The sequence below is a fragment of the Hemitrygon akajei genome, chromosome 4 (genome assembly GCF_048418815.1).
Source record: "Hemitrygon akajei chromosome 4, sHemAka1.3, whole genome shotgun sequence".
Taxonomy (NCBI): domain Eukaryota; kingdom Metazoa; phylum Chordata; class Chondrichthyes; order Myliobatiformes; family Dasyatidae; genus Hemitrygon; species Hemitrygon akajei.
In genome coordinates this window covers 74897447-74918705 of record NC_133127.1, presented here as the reverse complement: position 1 = coordinate 74918705, position 21259 = coordinate 74897447, and the positions used below count along the sequence as shown (strand labels likewise).

At 40.8% G+C, this 21259-nt stretch overlaps 1 protein-coding gene across 2 annotated transcripts in view; it reads right to left on the bottom strand.

The window, feature by feature from the left end:
• Positions 1-1897: 1897 nt before the first annotated feature.
• Positions 1898-21259, bottom strand: part of anxa5b (annexin A5b) — a 56099-nt gene continuing 36737 nt past the window's right edge. For both annotated transcript variants that reach the window (XM_073042863.1, XM_073042862.1), the window contains 8 exons: positions 17373-17463; positions 16295-16374; positions 14952-15008; positions 11861-11954; positions 7439-7534; positions 7030-7088; positions 5614-5736; positions 1898-3200 (listed from right to left, as the gene is read on the bottom strand). In XM_073042863.1, coding sequence (XP_072898964.1) covers positions 3138-3200; positions 5614-5736; positions 7030-7088; positions 7439-7534; positions 11861-11954; positions 14952-15008; positions 16295-16374; positions 17373-17463 — 663 coding nt within the window. In that variant the 3' untranslated portion in view covers positions 1898-3137. The remainder of the gene's footprint in view (positions 3201-5613; positions 5737-7029; positions 7089-7438; positions 7535-11860; positions 11955-14951; positions 15009-16294; positions 16375-17372; positions 17464-21259) is intronic.

Below are 21259 nucleotides of genomic sequence, written 5' to 3'. Positions count from 1 at the left end.
TTAGACCACCAGCTTCCCCGTTCCTGTCTCACAGATGCACACACCTACTACGAGCCACTCTGCAGTACCAAATCAATCCCCAGGATCCAAAGGCCCGATACTGTCCACAACACCATTTTAGATAGATTAAATGTCTCTGATAACAGTTCAGGTTTAAGTAAAAAACAAAAAAAAACACTGGCAATAATAAAAATGTCACTTAAAACATCTTAAAAAGTCTAGGAGTAAATTGCCGCCATCACAATGAGGCAAAATGCAATAAACAGATCACTTATCACCCAGATTTTAACTCTGTCAGAAATCCTATTGAACTGAATGGGGTTGTGTCCAAGTTAAGCAAGGCTTAGCTGCTGTAAACCAAAAGGGCCAGCAACAAATTGCACACAAGCTCCCAGTGGCAGTGAGAGATGTACGTACGGGCTTCTCACCTCCAACTTGGGCATTGTGATGCAGGGGTGAAGTCTGAGAAACTACAGGACTGAGAAAAATACAATCTGATTGCCTTTAATAGGGAGAATGTCGAGGCTTTGGGAGGGAGCAGAAGAGGCTTGTCAGGATGCTGCCTGGACTAAAGGGCATGTGCTATCAGGAGAGGTTGGACAAACTTGGGTTGTTTTGTCTGGAGCAGTGGAGACTGCGGGGAGATCCGACAGAGGTTTACAAGATTGAGAGGCTTGTCTTTGTTTTGTCTGGAACAGTGGAGACTGCGGGGAGATCCGACAGAGGTTTACAAGATTGAGAGGCTTGTCTTTGTTTTGTCTGGAGCAGTGGAGACTGCGGGGAGATCCGACAGAGGTTTACAAGATTGAGAGGCTTGTCTTTGTTTTGTCTGGAACAGTGGAGACTGCGGGGAGATCCGACAGAGGTTTACAAGATTGAGAGGCTTGTCTTTGTTTTGTCTGGAGCAGTGGAGACTGCGGGGAGATCCGACAGAGGTTTACAAGATTGAGAGGCTTGTCTTTGTTTTGTCTGGAACAGTGGAGACTGCGGGGAGATCCGACAGAGGTTTACAAGATTGAGAGGCTTGTCTTTGTTTTGTCTGGAGCGGTGGAGACTGCGGGGAGATCCGACAGAGGTTTACAAGATTGAGAGGCTTGTCTTTGTTTTGTCTGGAGCAGTGGAGACTGCGGGGAGATCCGACAGAGGTTTACAAGATTGAGAGGCTTGTCTTTGTTTTGTCTGGAGCGGTGGAGACTGCGGGGAGATCCGACAGAGGTTTACAAGATTGAGAGGCTTGTCTTTGTTTTGTCTGGAGCAGTGGAGACTGCGGGGAGATCCGATAGAGGTTTACAAGATTGAGAGGCTTACAGAGAAAAGAGAGTATCATTTTAAGAGATACTTAGATACATGAATGTGAGAAAATGGATGTTGTGTAGGCAGAGGGGATTGGTTTAGTTGGCCATTTAGTTCAGCACAACATTGTGGGCTGAAGGGACTGTTCTTGTGATGTAATGCTCTATGTTCACATTCAGGGTCAGGAGCTCTCCATCTGGAATGATGGAGGCAGAAACCACATTTAAAAGGAGTATAAATGTTCACTTTAAGCAGCAGAAACTATTACAGACCAAGAATCGGCAAGTGGCTTTAGCCCAAGTAGTTCATTTTGGTCAAAGGCCTCCTTCAATGCTCCAAATGAAGGATGTTCTAAATACTTTAGAGACAGGAGATTGCAGATCCTGGATCTGAGGCATTTCTCTTATACTGTAGTAGCACTTTCAGAGATTATGCTCAAGAGGCTTATTTATGTAAAATAACATCCCCAACAGGTCCAAAACCTCAGTCACTCATTTGCCAAGATTTTAAAGTCATAGACATTCATAACACTAGATCCTCCTTTCAGTGTTCAAACAGGCAATGATTATTTGACTCAGGAATTAGATCTATATAATGAAGGCACTTACACATTTTCTAATGATTTATTAGTAAGATTTACATTATACATCAATAGCAATGAGTAGACACAAGTTTTATGGCAATAGCTTGATTCAGCTGCATAAGTGCTGCATAATTAAAAAGCTAATCTTTTAATTTGAAGGATAATCTGTAATAAGTAAGGGATTAAGAGAACCCTTTTTACATATTAATCTTTTGAACAATAATTGTAACAATGCAGTAGTATTTGTACTATTAAAGCTTTGAAATGCTTCCAGAGAAACTAACAAAGGATTCCATGAACACTGCCAATTATGGAGACTGATATTATCAATGATTTCACATATACCGAACAATTTCCCTCAGTGATCAAAACACCCTCTTATGCAGTGATCCTCATACAAACTCCAAACAGAAATACCATCCAAGGGCCTTCCAGATGCAAATGATTACAACACATTTTTTTAAGTCAAATAACAAAAAAAGTCATGATCACAAGTGGTTCTGCAGAGCTGGAAATTCAGAACACGCACAAAATGTGCCTTGGTCCACTGCTAGTACAGAAAAGAACTCACAAAAAATGAATATTAATTAAGTTCCATAACATGAAATGTGTAATAAAGTCCCCATCTTCCTACAGAGTGCTGTGAAAAATAACTTTAATTACTTATTTATAAATTGGAGTTGGGCATTGGAGACAAGCTGAATAACTGCCTACTCCAATTTCATCCAGAGCTGAAAGGGCTTGCTTGGCCATTGCTAGATCAGGTAAGAGTTAACACAGATCAATCAGATAAAGTTGACAAATTTCCTTCCATAAAATAACAATAATAAGATTAATATAAATTAATGTTTATTGCCTCCATCCTCAATTTTATTTTTAAGTAAACAAATTTAAATCGGAATTCATGGTTCTAGTAACATGTAGCAAGTCCCCACTTCATTTTGTAACTTAGTTACCTTAAATGGTATCTGGAGCAAGCTTTTAGTTTCCCATTTTATTTCACAGAAATACAATCACAAAAACAAAATGCTTTTTAAAATAGTTTCCATATTAGTTATTGGATTCAGCTTAAACTTATTTGGAATATCCATGCTGCAAAAATCCGATAAATATTTTCAGTAACTCTGAAAGCAGATAAATTTGAACATGCTTTGCAAGCTGTAACTCAGTGAAGTACTTGTATTACAATGGTACTTGGACAAGCAATTAACAGGACAAAGCTTCAATACTGTCTATGGAACTTATTGCTTCAGAAGGAGCTTTAATTATCTTCACCACCACAGATGCTTAGAAGGGCATTTCTGTAATCACCTGAAGTGTCACTCTACAAAAGAAAAGGAATTAGTAATCATTATCCATATGAACTGAGATGCTGTGTTCAGAAATGAATCTATTCAGTCTCGGTTGAGGAGAAGTTCTCCTCTGGCAATAATCAAAAATAGTCTTTGTTAGACTAGGCCATTACAAAAGACAGCTACATATCATCCTATAAAATGGAGTACCATGGCACTGCAGATCTAGAGAACTAATTGTACAGATACTAGAACGGTAGGCAAGGTGTCTGGCAAACATCACAGAACAGCTTAGAGTTGTCTATAATCTGAGCAAATAGTCAATGGCTAACTTAGTTAGAGATGTTTGTGATCAACACATACTACAATGGATCAGTAGCCAGATAGGACGATGGAAAAAAAAGTCTAAGTACATCATTTTCTTTGTTAAGTGGAGAAGCTGCCGGAGACAATCAGGAACTCTCCTCCACTGCTGTAAAACAATGGACCTTGGATGAACAGAATGGACTCATTCATCTAGTTTCTCCAAATCAGACAGAAGTCTGATTTTGGACAGCTTTAATATTTTATACCAATGGCTTCCTGCAAATCATTACAGGCACATAGATGGAAAATTTATTTTGCTTTTTTAAATCGAATCTTCTCGGGTCTTTTTGCACTGTAATACTTTATTTGCTCTTTGTACATCTGCCACCTCCTGTCTTAATAAAGTTATTACATAACTTCACACACAAAATTGTTCTATTGTACTGTATAGAACAATAGTTCTATTGTTCTATAGAACTATAGAACTATAGTTCTATAGAAATATAGTTCTATTGTTCTATTTCACTGTAGCATCATTTACTCACAACCACAGTCAGCAATGAGAGAAAAAAAACTTGTTTCACACTTTTCCTCAACTAAGATGCCAGTAGTATCTATCAATTAGCTTATTTTCCCATTGAACTTTGCCTTTTAATAGTTGGAGACACTGAAATTCAACATATATAATGTTCGAATATCTATCATGAAAATTATGATTGCTACTCTGCCTCCATTCAAGGAGCTCACAATAAATGTTAACCCTGACAGGGAACCTGATACATTGGATCAAAGAAATAAATCTCCCAACATGCCAATTCTGAAATACAACTGCTGAGTGAGTCCATTCGTGTTATTGGGCCAGATTTTCCGAAGGCACATTGGCAGTTACTGCTGGTACCTATAGCCATCATCAATTGGACGTTTGAACAGCCATTCTATATCCTAACTCACATGTCAGTGTACGGCCCCAGTACCAGTAATCAAGATGGTATCAGCACAATTTGCTGTACATATATGACAGAAAGTCAGGGGGCACAACCACATTAGGAGATGTCTTACCAGGGCTCCCAATTACCATCTCCTCCCTATTCCAGTTGCACGGGCAGTGTCAGCCACTTACAGCTGAAAAGAGGCCCTGTATTGTGAAGGACTGCACCAATAACTTGTGCCGGGAGGCTGCTTCCAGAATTATATCATATCATAGCAAACATGGCCAGCTCGGCAATCATGGGAAGATCCAGCTCCATCTTTCTAATCTCATCGTGGATTATGCAAAATTTATCTTGTTTCCAAATCTGATCACCAATGTGAGGCCCTCCATAGGTTAGAGTCAACTAAGCATGTTGTGTCCTAGCTGTCACATGCATGACAGGGCAGGATGATATGGAAAGCAAGCTGCTGCCCAAGCAGCAGGCTCCCCTCTCCACACAACCGACGAATCCAAACGGTAGGCAGAGACCAACACAGCTCAGCACCAGCAGAAGAGGCCAGTCATCACTGAACTCAACGGCATTCCAACTGATGTACAAGTCAGTTCAAGCTGACTGTTTTACTGATAATGTCCAATTATTTAATATTTTTCACTTCAGAGTATCCTAGTTCATTTCACATTCAAATCAAGTACTGTAATTATGCAGGAAAACGGTTTTAACTTCCATATTATCCCATATACAAGAGTGAATCGCCCCTTTCTCCTGCCCTCCAGTTTTTGATAATGATGTCACTAATATTGAATTCCATTGTTCTTCGAGATGCATCTTCATTCAGACATCGTTAAGCTGCCATTTTGTTTTAATTAGGCTGCTGTCTGACAATTCTGCTTTCATCACCATGTCCATCTACACTGACTTCTTTGTTTATGTATACCAATCCCATTTGTCTACATTAGGGCCATATCCTTTACCTGTCTTAATGCCTCAAAAATAGTAATTGCATTCAATTCCAGCACCTCCTCTGCCAGCATATCCCAGATAACAACCACTCTAATGTACAAAAAATATTATCCTCAAGATCTTCTATAAATTCCTTACCTGTCATTTTTTAAAATATATTTCCACTTCTCTACCTTATTTACAGACACATCACTGACTGGTTTATTTTCTTTATTGCCAGATAGTACATTTTGTTCTATGGTCATACCTTGATCATACTGTGGAGTGATCGTCCATAGTTTTCATAAAATACCTTACGAATATCCAACAAGTCAACTTCACTCCTTGAAATCATAACCCTGATAAGTGTATCATCATCCGTGCCACTTCCCTAGTTAAACAAGGAAATATGTGAAAATATTTAGTTACTTCAACAAGCTCAGGTCCGACAATATGCTAATGATTTACCAAATAAACCGTTTCTATAGATCAAGTTAGTCAATTAAGGCAATCAAGGCTATTACGCAATTAAGAAAGCTGCTGAAATATGGGGGGCAACATAGGCTGCCTGAGAATAATGGAGTCACGTGGCTATTGACCAGAAGAGATGCCTTCTCATGTTCGAAACAAGTTGGACATTCCAGGGGTGGTAACACGTGAAGTTCAGAATTCTCAAGGGAACCCTAATGAATCACAGATCTAATCTATCACTACCTGAATTTTGCAAACATTTCTAATCCACATTCATTTGAGTTCCACTTCATCAAAAGGGCATCAATGGCATCGTTAAGACTGCGGTGCACAGTGATCCAGGACATCATCAGTTGTCACTACTGTACCTTGAGATTAGAAAGATCAAGGTAACACTGCCCTCTGCAGGAAAACAGTGTATGCACAGCTTACAAACTACTGATCACTGAGTTTATTGTCACATGCACAAGCACAGTTCAGATACAGGTACAATGAAAATTTTTCTTACAGCAGCATCACAGACACGTAGATTCAGACACCCAATGGATCTTACTCCCGTCCCACAGCTTCAACCCGTACAATGATTTGGGTCAATAGAAACCTCCAAGGAGCCCAGTCCTCATGACCTCATGTGTACCCTCAGGGTGCGAGCTGCCCCCAGCACATCCTCGGAATGTGTTGGTTGTTAACGCAAACTCCACATTTCACTGCACGTTTCCATGTTTCAATGTACATGCAATATTAAAGCTGATCTTTAATGACTAGAGCAAGTCTCTCTTCCTCCAGCAGAGAGTTTCAGTGGTTTAAACAGCAGTAAGATTACCAAGATGTACTACAATATAGAGTGAATTTTAGAAATAAATTAATTAAAAAATAATCCTGGAATTTAGATCGACAGTTTCTTCCTCGAAACCCATTTTAGTTATCACTATTCTCTTTATTAACTACACATTAACTTCAAATACAGCTTTTGCTTTGTCCTATTTTGGTATATTCAAAAGATAAACATACCAATATCAAGAACTGGATACTGATAAACTTTGTAAACAGTTTTCTCGATAATGTTATTCTAATATATTCCCACCAAAGTAACTATTCTTAGTGGTTTGCACTTAGCACAAAGAACTGGGTACACACATTGTCATTTTTATATTGAGAAAAGAACGGGTTATAGTAATTAATCTAATAAATGCAAGCAACTTATTCAACAGACCTTCATGGCATTATGAAGTGTTTCAGCAAAATATCCAGGAACACTTCTTATACACTTCACTGAAATAGAACACAAACATAAATTATGTACAGATTATTAATTTTGTTGTTCAAAAAAATAGGTAACAATTTAAAACTTCATACTTTTTGTGTACAGAGGGAATTAATCAATTAGAGCAATTATCAACAATGGCCTTCTGATCCTATAGGCTATTAGTTGAAGTGTGGATTCATTTATGGTGAAACAAGAATTAAAATGGAGGTAGGCAAGCACAAGAGAAAGAGAAATATATATTGATTTAAGAATGCTGGAAAGCGTTTTGTATTTTAGAATGGATGGAGTTGATTGGCCTGGTTTTGAGTTAAACATTTTGGACTACAGCATGAGAACATCAGCTCGTGCTTCTTACCAACTGCTAGCAAGGTGCTCCTCAGATTTCCAGATGTCTCAGAAGCAATGCTTTCTTCTATTTGGTATCCTGAGATTTTCATATATTCTTTAAAAACTGAAAGGGACCACATATAGAAACAGATATAATTTCCAACAATGAGTAAGAAAGCACATGTAGATACTTAAAATGTGAAACTTCACAATGATTTTTATTTAATACAACTGGTAAAATTGAACTAAATTATTGTGCACTTCATTTTACTACAAACAAGTTTCACACCAAGCAATGTTACTCTACAATCCAGATTCATTTCTGCATTTCAGCTACTGCAAAGAGCTAGAAATATACATTTTTTTCTGTAAAAGAAATGCAATCAAATTGAACAAATTCAAGGTTACTTTCCGACTAATTCTTTTATCATGAGAATTGATGCCTTAAATTTAACTTAGCACATAAGAAACTTCCTTAGCAACTAATCATCTGAGGTAAAATTCAGCCCAGGCACTCACAAACAATATTTACCAGCACAAATCACATCAAGGACTATAACAGTTCTTATAAAAATATTACAGCAGTACAGACTGATAGACATGAAACACAAGTGACTACAGATGCTGGAAACTGAGGGAAAACGAAATGAACAGCTGGAGCAATTCAGCAGGTCACGTAGCATCTGCAGAGGCAAAGGAATGGCCAAGGCTTCGGGTCCAGATCCTGTATCATTGGTTAAGAGGGCTTACATCATTTTGCTGAACAAGTTTCTTTATATTGCTTTACATTTTACAGTAGCTATTTAACACCTCTGAAACCCATGAGTCCAACACCAAGTGACTGGAATTCTACCACATGCATATCCACACATCATCCTCAAACCACTGTTCCTTCTTCATCACTGGCTCCGGATTCTGGGACACCCCACCCAGACAGCAATGTGAGAATAGCTTCAATACAATGAAAAAAAGTAGGTCAGTTTAGCACCCCTTCTCAGAGGCAATCAGGAGAGGGCAACAAATAAATCCAAATGAATGCTGGTGTTACCTGTGACAGCCACATTCAATAAATAAAGCAAGTAATCTTGGATCCAAATTTTGAAACAACATGCATTTAAAATACTTGCTTTGTGCAAACCATGATAGTCCAACCTTCACACCCAGTTTTTGTTGAGTTATTAAATGCAACAATAATAATTCAACAAAAATTGCACCTGTGCACTAAATAAACTACTCGATACTGTTATATCAGAGGTCAATGCTGGCTTACATGCTCAAAACCCTAACAGTTCCAATTAAAGTCAAGCCCGTTATGACTGGTAACCATATCAAAAGTAATCTAACTTTCCTTGCTCATTTCAAACTCCATGGTTGATCACTCAGCGCTCCTTCTACACTGCTTGGCTATCATCCAGCTAAGTAGGATAACTGTTGTTTGTATTTTTGTCAATACAGTCAAAACCAGAAAACAGCAACAGTAGCTTTTCTTTTCACATCTCACATGTACCTCTAGTAGTCCAAAAATCCATCCTAGACTTTAACTTCACATCAGAATATTGGTGTTTAACATACAAAAATAATTGGTTTCCATGCACCCTGACGACACCTAGCTCTATCTACTATCCCTCTCTTAACTTATCCACTACCTCCAAGCAGTCAGGTAATTTTTCCATGAGCAGAAATGTCCTGAAACTAAACAAAAGGGGAAATAGCAACTAACCAAGTCTTCCGTGTCCATCCCTTGAATTAAGAAAATCACTCTGACACCTGTCTGAAACTCAACGAGATCCCACATACAGTGCCAGTCTAGTTTCTTATCTCCTTGTCATTATTACTTACAACGCCTTAACACTGCCTGGTATTATCCAATGTACTTACTGTTGAATCCCCAATCCATATTTAGATATGTTTATTTATATTTAGATATACTGCCAAAGAGAGTAGTAGGGACAGGTGCTCTCGCTACATTTAAAAGCATTTGGCCAAGCACTTGAACCAACTAGGCATAACGGGTTATGAACTAAGTGTTGGCAAAGGGGACCAGTACAGATTGGGACTTATTGCCCATCATGCACACGGTGAGCTGAAAGGTCTATTTCCTGTGTTGTGTGACTCTACAGTTCCATGCAATCTGTAACACCTTCCACTTTAACCAAGCTTTTGGTCATCTGACCCAATATCAATTATGTGGCTTCACTGATAAGCATCATTATTTTTTCCTCTGAAGCACCTTGCTATGTTACAGTTACCAAATAAATGAAAATTGTTGTTAGGCCCTACCACATTCCTGCTGTATGAGCGATATCATTTGACATGTTACCAAATAAATGAGTTCACATTGACACGACATTTGTTGTGGGTGAATGACATCCAAGGAAGCTCAAATATTCTAAAGTAATTCATTAATAATCGGCACTGTTCTTTTCAAAAATCGAACTAAACATTTTCTTATTTATGCATTGTGTGTATCAATTTTCAAGCTAGTTCCTTTAACAACTGTTGCCTTGCAATATGTTTTATTGGTTACTTTCAGACGGAGAGGCATAATATGATTAGGAATAGTCAGCCTTTGTGAAAGGCAGGTCGTGCCTCATGAGCCTGATTGAATTTTTTGAGGATGTGACTAAACACATTAATGAAGGTAGAGCAGTAGATGTAGTGTACATGGATTTCATCAAGGCATTTGATAAGCTACCCCATGCAAGGCTCATTGAGAAAGTAAGGAAGTATAGGATCAAAGGGGACATTGCTTTGGGGATCCAGAACTGGCTTGCCCACAGAAGGCAAAGAGTGGATGTAAATGGGTCATATTCTGCATGGAGGTCAGTCACCAGCGGTGTGCCTCAGGAATCTGTTCCGGGACCCTTACTCTTAGTGATTTTTATAAATGACCTGGATGAGGAAGTGGAGGGATGGATTAGTAAGTTTGCTGATGACACAAAGGTTGGAGGTGTTGTGGATAGTCTGGAGGGCTGTCAGAGGTTACAGCAGGACATTGATAGGATGCAAAATTGGGCTGAGAAGTGGCAAATGGAGTTCAACCCAGATAAGTGTGAGGTGGTTCATATTGGTAGGTCAAATATGATGGCAGAATATGGTATTAATGGTAAGATGCTTGGCAGTGTGGAGGATCAGAGGGATCTTGGGGTCCGAGTCCATAGGACACTCAAAGCTGCTGTGCAGGTTGACTCTGTGACTAAGAAGGCATACGGTGCATTGGCCTTCATCAATCGTTGGATTGAGTTTAGGAGCCGAGAGGTTGCAGCTATACTGGACCCTGGTCAGACCCCACTTTTAGAGTACTGTGCTCAGTTCTGGTCGCCTCACTACAGGAAGGATATGGAAACCATAGAAAGGGTGCAGAGGAGATTTACAAGGATGTTGCCTGAATTGGGGAGCATGCATTATGGGAATAGGTTGAGTGAACTCGACCTTTTTTCCTTGGAGTGACGGAGGATGAGAGGTGACCTGATAGAGGTGTACAAGATGATGGGAGACATTGGTCTTGTGGAAAGTCAGAGGCTTTTCCCCTGGGCGGAAATGGCTAGTATGAGAGGGCACAGCTTTAAAGGCGCTTGGAAGTAGGTACAGAGGAGATGACAGGGGTAATTTTATTTTACGCAGAGAGTGGCGAGTGTGTGGAATGGGCTGCCGATGACGGTGGTGGAGGCGGATACAATAGGGTCTTTTAAGAGACTCCTGGATAGGTACATGGAGCTCAGAAAAATAGAGGGCTATGGGTAACCCTAGGTAATTCCTAAGGTAAGGACATGTTTGGCACAGCTTTGTGGGGCGAAGGGCCTGTGTTGTACTGTAGGTTTTCTATGTTTCTATGTCTCTATATGGATTTAGTATTTCCTTCATTTGTGCAAACTTGGCTTTTTGACCGAGGACTCCATTTATATGCAATGTAACACTTCCATTGAGATTCAGAACACATGGAGCTTCAGAAGCAGTTCATTGGCTGGGAATATTTGGAATATTCAAAGATGGGCACTCCATAAATGCATGTCCTCAACTATATAGTCTCCCACTAATATGTGAAAAATATTTTCTCCAGTTTGATTAGTGTTCTCCCAACTCAGCGTAAATACTGCATGCACAGAACTCTGATGATGAATGTGGGGGAAGGGAGAGAGAAAAAAAGTAGAAAAAGACTAGAAGTGTCTAAGTCCCAGAATGTACAAGTTTAAAATTTCCACCCAAATACTCATACAATCAGAGAGCACTACAGGAAAGAAGCAGGCCCTTCAGCCCATCTAGTCCATGCTAAACTGTTATTCTACCTAGTCCCATTAGCATGCACCTGAGTGATAGCCCTCCAAGTCATTGATATAGATGACAAACAACATACTCTGTTAAAGTCACCAAAACGTAAAGTGTCACATGACATAATGCCACACTATAATGAGTAAACATCAGTAAGGAAAGCAAACCCAGCAATGCAAACCTTGCCGAAGATGATGAACACTCTTACTGCCTATGATGGACAGGAACATTGACTCATCAGTACCACACTTCAGTTCTCCGGCTTGAAACAGTTCCTGTTGTATAGAGATGAAACAAATTATCGATCCACAGCACACAGGAGGAAAAGATTCAACTCTTTCAACAGTATTCATTGGACACTCGTCTCCACACATTCCTCCTTTCCTGCCCCTGGCCCTAAAAGTTTGTTCATACAAGTAAAACGTGATTATGTAAGAATCAAAGACCTGGATCAATAATCTGGAAAAAGAAATGCAAATCCAACAAAATTCCTGGGGAATTCAAATAATCAAAATAACACTCAAAATACTGGATTATCAAGACTCTACCAATTTAATAACTGACCTTTAAACAGGAATTGGGAATATATAAATCTAGACCATTCTCAACTAAAGTATCTACCTGCCTAGCCTTGACGGAGCTTTATCATTACAGAGAGTGTCCACCAACAAAATCCTGAGGGTCACCATTAATAAGAAACTTCACTGAACCAGTTGTACAAGTGCTATGATTACAGAAACATGCCCAGAACTTAATATTTCATGCTGACTGACTCGCAAAGGCACAAATCAGCAGAGCTCAGGAAAACTCTGTATTTGGCTGGATAAGTGTACCTCACCAAAGTCAACAGCATTCAGAACAAATTAACTTGCTTGGTTAACCCCCTCCATAAAGTAAGAGTGCCCCTCTTCACCACAGGCAGCACCAATTCTAGTTGCAGATGGGTTTGTCTTCTAAATATCATTAGAAACACAAGGATCAGGAGGAACATTCTCTCCCAAGCTCAAGACAAGTTACCCAATATGGACTTTTTGACAAGTTGATGCATTCAATAAAAAAGAATGACCCATTCATTAATAGTTCATTCCTAATTTCCAAAGCATTTTTGACAGCTTGCTCCCAATTTATGTTTCCTCTGCTTCAATCTGGCAACCTAACGAATTTAGGATTATCATCAATAGTCAAAAGCAGTGAGCAGAATCGTTTGCATTAATTCGTACTAACTACCTCTTATCTACTTTTCCTCTTTCAGAGGTTTTCCATCGAAAGGAACCCTTCCAAAAACATGGAAGTTGAGGTAATTGGATTGTTCTTTCTAACTTTAACCTGCTGCTACGTTATTCTACAGAGCACTCACATGCAAATCACATACACTCACACATCAACAGTCGGTCACTCTGCCAGTTCACTTACTTCAGAAACTTTATAAGTAATGTTTTTCCCCTCCATTTCCTCCAAAAGGTGGAACAAGTACAGTTTAAAATTAAACTTTTACAAACATTTTCTCTGAAGTACAGCAAGAGAGTGGGGCCACATAACAATTCAGACATCATTTTTGTATGGTATACACCTTGGCCTCAATACCTCCTTGTGCAATTAGATCCTCAATTACCTCACTTGCAGACCCCAGTCAGTTTGGATTGGCGAGGACACCTCCACAAACTCCAGCATCACAGGTGTACCACCAGACTGTGTGCTTAGCTCCCTGCTCTGCTCTCTACACTTATGACTGTCTGGCTAAGAATAGTTCCAATGCCATTTTCAAGTTTGCTGATGACACGGGTGTCATAGGCTGAGTCAAAGGTGGTGACGAGTCAGCATATAGGAAGGAAGATTGAAAATCTAGCTGAGTGGTGCCAAAACAACTTCTTACTCAATGTCACCAAGACCAAGGAGCTGATTATTGACTTTAGGATGAAGAAAACAGAGGTCCTCACTGGAGGATCAGAGGTGGACAGGGTCAGCAACTTTAAATTCCTCAGTTATTATTTCAGAAGACCTGTCCTGGGGTCAGCACGCGTGCAACTATGAGGAAAGCACAGGAGCATCTCTACTTCCATAGGAGCTTACGAAGATTCAGCATGACATCTAAAACTTGGACAAACATCTACAGAAGCAACACACACAAAATGCTGGAAGAACTCAGACAGCATCTAGGGAAAAGAGTAAACAGACCCTTCTTCAGAACTGAGAAAGAAGCGGGAAGATGGCTGAATAAAAAGGTTGGGGGAGGAGAAAGAGGATAGCTGGAAGGTGATAGGTGAAGCCAGGTGGGTGGGAAAGGTCAAGGGCTGGAGAAGGATGAATCTGATAGGAGAGGAGAGTGGACAATAGGAGAAAGGGGAGGAGGAGGGGACCCAGGGAAAGTATAGGGAGGTGAGAAGGTCAGAGTGAGGAATGGAGGAAAGTGGGGGGAGGGCAGGAAATTTGTTCACAGGAAGGAAAAATCGATATTCATGCCAGCAGGTTGGAGGGTACCCAGACGGAACATAAGGGAGGGGTGGTTGAGGAGGGGGAATAGGGATATGTTTACTGGTAAACTTTTATAGATGTGTAGTGGAGATCATATTGACTAGTGGCATCACAGCCTGGTATGGAAAATCCCACATAAAGTAATGGCTAGGGCCCAGTCCATCACAGGTAAAGTACCCCCCACCATTGAGTACATCTACAGGAAGCACTGTCACAGGAAAGCAGCAACCATCATCACAGAGCCCCACGCCAGGACATGCTCTCTTCTCATTGCTATCATCAGGAAGGTGGTACAGGAGCTTCAGGACCCACACCAACAGGTTCGGAACAGTTATTACCGCCTCCCAACCATCAGGCTCTTAACCCAAAGGGGATAACTTCACTTAACTTCACTCGTCCCATCATCGAAATGTTCCCACAACCTATAAACTCACTTTTTCATCTCACATTTTCAATATTTATTGCTTATTTATTATTTTTTATTTATTTTTATATTTTACTCAGTTTGTCGTCTTTTGCTCACTGGTTGAACACCCAAGTTGATGCGGTCTTTCACTGATTCTGTTATAGTTATTATTCTATTATCGATTTATCGAGTATGCCCACAAGAAAATGAATCTCAGGGTTGTATGTGGTGACATATATGAACTTAGATAATAAAATTCACTTTGAAATTTGTCTTCAGTAGTGATGCTCTGATCAAGCTCAATATTAAACAATGTAAAGTTTAAAGAAACCATTTAAGGCTTATAAACAATTTTTCTTTCAAGAAAAATAAACTACAGAATGCTTTCACTGACCTGTGCATCTATTTTAACTGCTCCTTCATCATATGTTGTGCTCTCATCTCTGTTGGCCTAATAAAGATGAAGAAATATCAATTATTAGTGTATTGTCTCTCCCCACCCCCATAGCCATGGATTATATTCATACAACTGACTGGTAATGTTCTGTTATCACTAATGGTGCAGAAGAGGAGGAACACATTAACCACAAATTGCCACGTGCATTTCACAGTGAACCCCATGAGCTTCAATTCTCGCTCAGAGTGGTGTGGTGAACTACATATACCTGTCTGGACACGCCCCCCCCGCTGACTGCTCCTGTGGCCCCTCCCACTGACCGTGGCTCCTCCCACAGACCCCGGTATAAAGGCGATTGAGGCCTGAGCCCTGCCCTCAGTCTCCAGGATGTAGTATGGTGGTCAATTGCTGCTTGTTCTTTCTTCCAGTCAATAAAAGCCAATATCTCGCCTCACGTCTCAGAGAGTTATTGATGGTGCATCAAGTGGTGAGGCTGCAAATAAATATTGTAGCTCCATCCCATCTCAACACCAACACGTACAGTCTGACACACTGCTCATCAGCACTCGATTGGATGAGGAAACAAAGTGCTCCACTTAAATACTGGGAAAGCCAGACTCATTCTGTTCAATTACCACCATTAAGTGATCCCTTGTAACAATTTTATCCATTTCCCTGAGCATCTTCTAATTAGAGTCACCATTCTAGGCTAAATCTAAATGTCACACCATCTCTATCATATGTCTTACATCAACCCTTTCTGCTTTAAATCCCTCATCATTCCTTTGTTTAACGACTACTAAAATCCTCCCAGGGTCGGTTTTCTATCACAACCAAACCTACATGCTCCATTTTGTAACACACACTAGGGTCAATCACAAGCTCTTTATCTCTACTGGCTACCAGTACAGCAACAACTTAATTTGAAAAATCCAGTTTTACTACTCCCTGTGTACGTTCTTACAGCCTAGCCACCAATTCAATTTCCTTCAAGGGAGGCATTCATTTGCCCAGGCCTTAACCCCAGCAACTTTCCCCCTCTAACCGATAATGTTCCTCTCTCCTCCTCACCTCTTTAGGACACTACTTAATACCCAGCTGTGTTCCCAAGCCCAGACCCAATATTTGCTTTTGTATCTGGTTTCAGACTTTATTTGATAATGCTCCTGTTAAGTACCCTGGGCTTTATCGGGTTAACATTCAAATTGATGCAATTTATGACCAAAACCAACAGTAAATCTGCAATACATTTCCATAGATGTGGCACTTTAAAACTTACAATATATCCAATGTTTTGGCATTTTAAACATTGATAAACGTTTATTTTTCTAAATCTCTACCTGTAGTAGAATCACCAAAATCCTTTGGAAATGTCCAGAAGTATCACTGACAATAGATTCCTCCAAATCTTTGCCATATTCTAAAAGGTGTTAAAAAAGATAGTTAGGACCAAAAATTATTCTTGTGGTTCACAAGTTAAAACAACAAAACAGACAATGATGCCTGGAGTTCATTACTAATAGCAACCACCTAGACCTCATAGAACAAATTAACTGTTTTTGCCAAAATATATCAGCATGCATACCCCCTGTAACTAATGAAAGGGCCACTGGGTGTATGTTCATGGTCTCCTGCTGCTGTAGACCATCCACTTCAACGTTCAATATGTTGTGCATTCAGAGATGCTCTTCTGCACACCGTTGTTGTAACTCGAGATTGTTTGAATTACAGTCATCTTCCTGTCAGCTTGAAACAGTCAGAAAGGAGTCGCCAAACCTCTCTCGTTAACAAGGCATTTTTGCCGACAGAACCTCTTGACCACATCTGCATGCTTTTATGCACTGAGTCGCTGATACATGATTAGCTGATTAGATATTTGCATTAATGAGCAGCTGTACAGGTGTACCTAATAAAGTGGCCACTGGGTGTATTTCATTTGGTATGTCAATTAATAACATGGATCATGGTACAGTGCAAGGATCAAAAGCAGATTTATTAGTAAGTTTTAAATCATTCTACCAAAGTGCTGATGCCAATTTTTGAAACAATCTTTTAAAGCTGGAGTACGAGAAAACTTTTAAATGAAAGGAGGAGCAGAATGTAAGATTTAAAAGTCACCTAACAGCACTCCAGTTACCATCTCATGTTCAAACAATTTCAATACCCTTAAGTTGATTTAGCAACAAGTATAGTAGCCCAGCACATTCATTTTGCAGATCAAAGACCATCCATCAGAATTTCAAGTAAGTGACCTAAAGTGTTACTTTCTTTACTCCCTCCACAGATGCTGCCTAACCTGTTAAAAATTTCCAACTATTCCAGGTTTTTATTTCAGATACTTGGCTTTCCGATCAAATCATGTCTCACCTGCTTTTGAAACCAGAGTTATTACATATTAAATGAGGTACTAGATCATACCTTCTTTATAAGCCTGAATAATTGCTTTCAGTTCCTGATTAGTTCTTGAGGCAAGAATTTCTATCAAGCATTTTTCATCAGTTCCAGCACCCTGCAAAGATACAAACCAAATATTTGTCAACAAGTTTAGAAAAGAACAATATATCACTTATATGCTTCAGAAACTTCAATCTGAAGTCGACCTCGACTCAGTAACAGTAAAACGGAAGTGGACTTGGCACTTGTAAAAATGTAATGAGTTGGATCGTACAATTCACTGTCGTTATCCTCAAGGGAGAAAACTTCCCACCCTTTCTTGAACTTGCCCATGTGATTTCAGACAGGAAGTAGTTCATGACCCTGGACCACACCTCCGTGGGGCAGCACAGTAGTGTAGCGGTCAGCACAACAATTTATAGCTCAGGAGACCTGGGTTCAATTCCCAACGCAGCCTGTAAGGAGGTCTTCACCGCATGGGTTTCCTCCAGGTGCTCCAATTTCCTCCCACAGTCTAAAGATGTACCAGTTGGCAGATTAATTGGTCATTGTAAATTGTCCTGTGATTAGGCTAGCGTTAAATTAGTGGGTTTCTGGCCGTGTGGCTCTAAGGCCCAGAAGGATCTGCTCCACGCTGTACCTCAATAATAAAAAATAAACAAACCTCTATCAGATCTCCCCTCAGCCTCTGTCGCTCCAGAAAAAACAACCCAAGTTTTTCCAGCCTCTCATGATAGCACATGCCCTCTAAACCAGGCAGCATCCATACACACTTTTCCACTGTCACACTTGATTGGTCCTATTCTCTCACGTTTTATCCTCTCGCTCTTCACATACTTGTAGAATGCCTTGGGGTTTTCCTTAATCCTGTCCGCCAAGGCCTTTTCATGGCCCCTTCTGGCTCCCCTAATTTCATTCTTAAGCTCCTTCCTGCTAGCCTTATAATCTTCTAGATTTCTATCATTACCTAGTTTTTTGAACCTTTCATAAGCTCTTCTTTTCTTCTTGACTAGATTTACAATCGCCTTTATACACCACGGTTCCTGTGCGCTACCATCCTTACCCTCTCTCATTGGAACGTACCTATGCAGAACTCCTTGCAAATACCCCTGAACATTTGCCACATTTCTTCCGTACATTTCCCTGAGAACATCTGTTTCCAATTTATGCTTCCTAGTTCCTGCCTGATAGCCTCATATTTCCCCTTACTCCAATTAAAAGTTTCCCTAACTTATCTGTTCCTACCCCTCTCCAATGCTATGGTAAAGAAGATAGAATTGTGATCACTATCTCCAAAATGCTCTCCCACTGAGAGACCTGACACCTGACCAGGTTCATTTCCCAATACCAGATCAAGTACAGCCTCTCCTCTTGTAGGCTTATCTACATATTGTGTCAAGAAACCTTCCTGAACACACCTAATAAACTCTACCTTATCTAAACCCCTCACTCTAGGGAGAAGCCAATCAATATTTGGGAAATTAAAATCTCCCACCACAACCACCATGTTATTATTACTCCTTTCCAGAATCTGTCTCCCTATCTGCTCCTTGATGTCCCTGTTACTATTGGGTGGTCTATAAAAAACACCCAGTAGATTTATTAACCCCTTCCTATTCCTAACTTCCACCCATAGAGACTCCGTAAACAATGTCTCCATAACTTCCTCCTTTTCTACAGCCATGACACTATCTCTGATCAACAGTACCATGCCCCCACCTCTTTTGCCTCCCTCCCTGCCCTTTCTGAAACATCTAAAGCCTGGCACTAGAAGTAGCCATTTCTGCCCCTGCATCACCCAAGTCTGTAATGGCCACAACATCATAGCTCCAAGTGCTGATCCATGCTCTAAGTTCATCCACTTCATTCATAATACTCCTTGCATTAAAACAGACACATCTCAAACCATCGGTCTGAGCGCGTCCCATCTCTATCACCTGTCTATCTTCCCTCTTGCACTGTCCACAAGCTTTCTCTATTTGTGAGCCAACCTGCCTTTCCTTTGTCACTTCAGTTCAGTTCTCACCCTCAGCAATTCTAGTTTAAACTCTCCCCAACAGCCTTTGCAAACCTCCCCGCAAGGATATTGGTCCCCCTCACATTCAAGTGCAACCCGTCCTTTTTGTACATGTCAAATCTGCCCCAGAAGAGGACCCAGTGATCCAGAAATCTGAATTCCTGCTCCAATCCCTCAGCCACGCATTTATCCTCCACCTCATTCTATTCCTCTACTCACTGGTACGTGACACAGGCAGTAATCCCGAGATTACTACCCTTGAGGTCTTGCTTCTCAACTTCCTTCCTAACTCCTCTGTTTTCAGGACCTCCTCCCTTTCCTACCTATGTCGTTGGTACCAATATGTTAATTGTTGTTTGTTATAAGGCATAGCTAAAAGGTGCTCAACAGAATTTGGAGTTCCCTCTGAGATCGCATTTTCACGTGTGGGAGTGGACCAAGCGGGATTCTGGTGACCATCTGCTCCCAGGGAGCCTCCATAAGAGGAGTGATCACCAAAAAGTAAATTTGATTTTTGCTCTGTGTGACCTTTCCAGGGGAGTAGCAGATACCCCGTCCTACACACTACGATCTGGGCTGCTGTCTATGGAGTGGATCAGTTTCTCTCTCCGTGATTTCAAAGCTTTCAGTCAGCAACTAGAAACATATAGTTATCAATAATCAGGTTTGACAGGTAAAGCGTGTCAGGGACTTCTACAACATGAGGGACACACCAGATTTGACCACTAAGTGTATCAGGGATGCGCCTTATCTGTACGGTAGTGTGTCAGGGACACCAAAGATCGTCAGGAACGCACCGGTACCGGTATAATGAGTAAGAAAGAGTGAGATTTGTGGAAACTGAGCTCATATGAGCAGTGCAGATTTGTAACCAAGCAACATATCATGCAGCATCCAACAAACAAGATTTCTCAGTTAGGTGGGGCCAGAAGTTGTCTTCCCCTAGACGAACACGTGTGGGCCGAGCCTGAGGGTCACAGCTGTGGGGGCTACCTTTGGGATTGACTCTGTTGGATGCTGTATGATTGTCCTGAGCATTGAACCAGTGGGTTGTGTATTTAAGTCTGTGCTGGTATGGATGCTGCTGGGGTGATGTGCCTCCGTGGGGTTACCGGTAACTAATGTGTGTGTGTTGAGTGGGGTGGATATTCATACCCCGGATGAATTGTTAATTCAATTTTTGAGTATGTTTAAAGCTATTGGCAAAGTTGAGATTGTAGCATGTAGTTTTGATAAAATGGCGGGCTCAGACCTTGTTTTAGTTCAGACTAGCACTGATGTAATGGCGGTGGGACTGCCAGCGTCTACCGGTGCCCCAGATGAGGTGGGGCCGTGGCCTGTCCATACTGTCAGGGAGAAGATAGCCGAGCAGGCTGAGTCACAAGTTGAGTTTCCCGTAGCTGGGGGCGGAGATTTCAAAGACAAAGTTCTATCGTTTCTGAGGAGGCTTATGGGACCCTGCAAGGAGAAAGCAGGGGAGAGCTTTCTGGGGACATTGTCCATGCACCCGGTGCTTCGAGCTGCTTTTGAGGAAGTGTGTGGCTGTATTGGGTCAGATACCAAATTTAGACGAGGGACTATATAACCATATAACAATTACAGCATGGAAACAGGCCATCTCGGCCCTTCTAGTCTGTGCCAAACGCTTACTCTCACCTAGTCCCACTGACCTGCACTCAGCCCATAACCCTCCATCCCTTTCCTGTCCATATACCTATCCAATTTTACTTTAAATGACAATACCAAACCCACCTCTACCACTTCTACTGGAAGCTCGTTCCACACAGCTACCATTCTCTGAGTAAAGAAATTCCCCCTCGTGTTACCTTTAAACTTTTGTCCCCTAACTCTCAACTCATGCCCTCTTGTTTGAATCGCCCCTGCTCTCAATGGA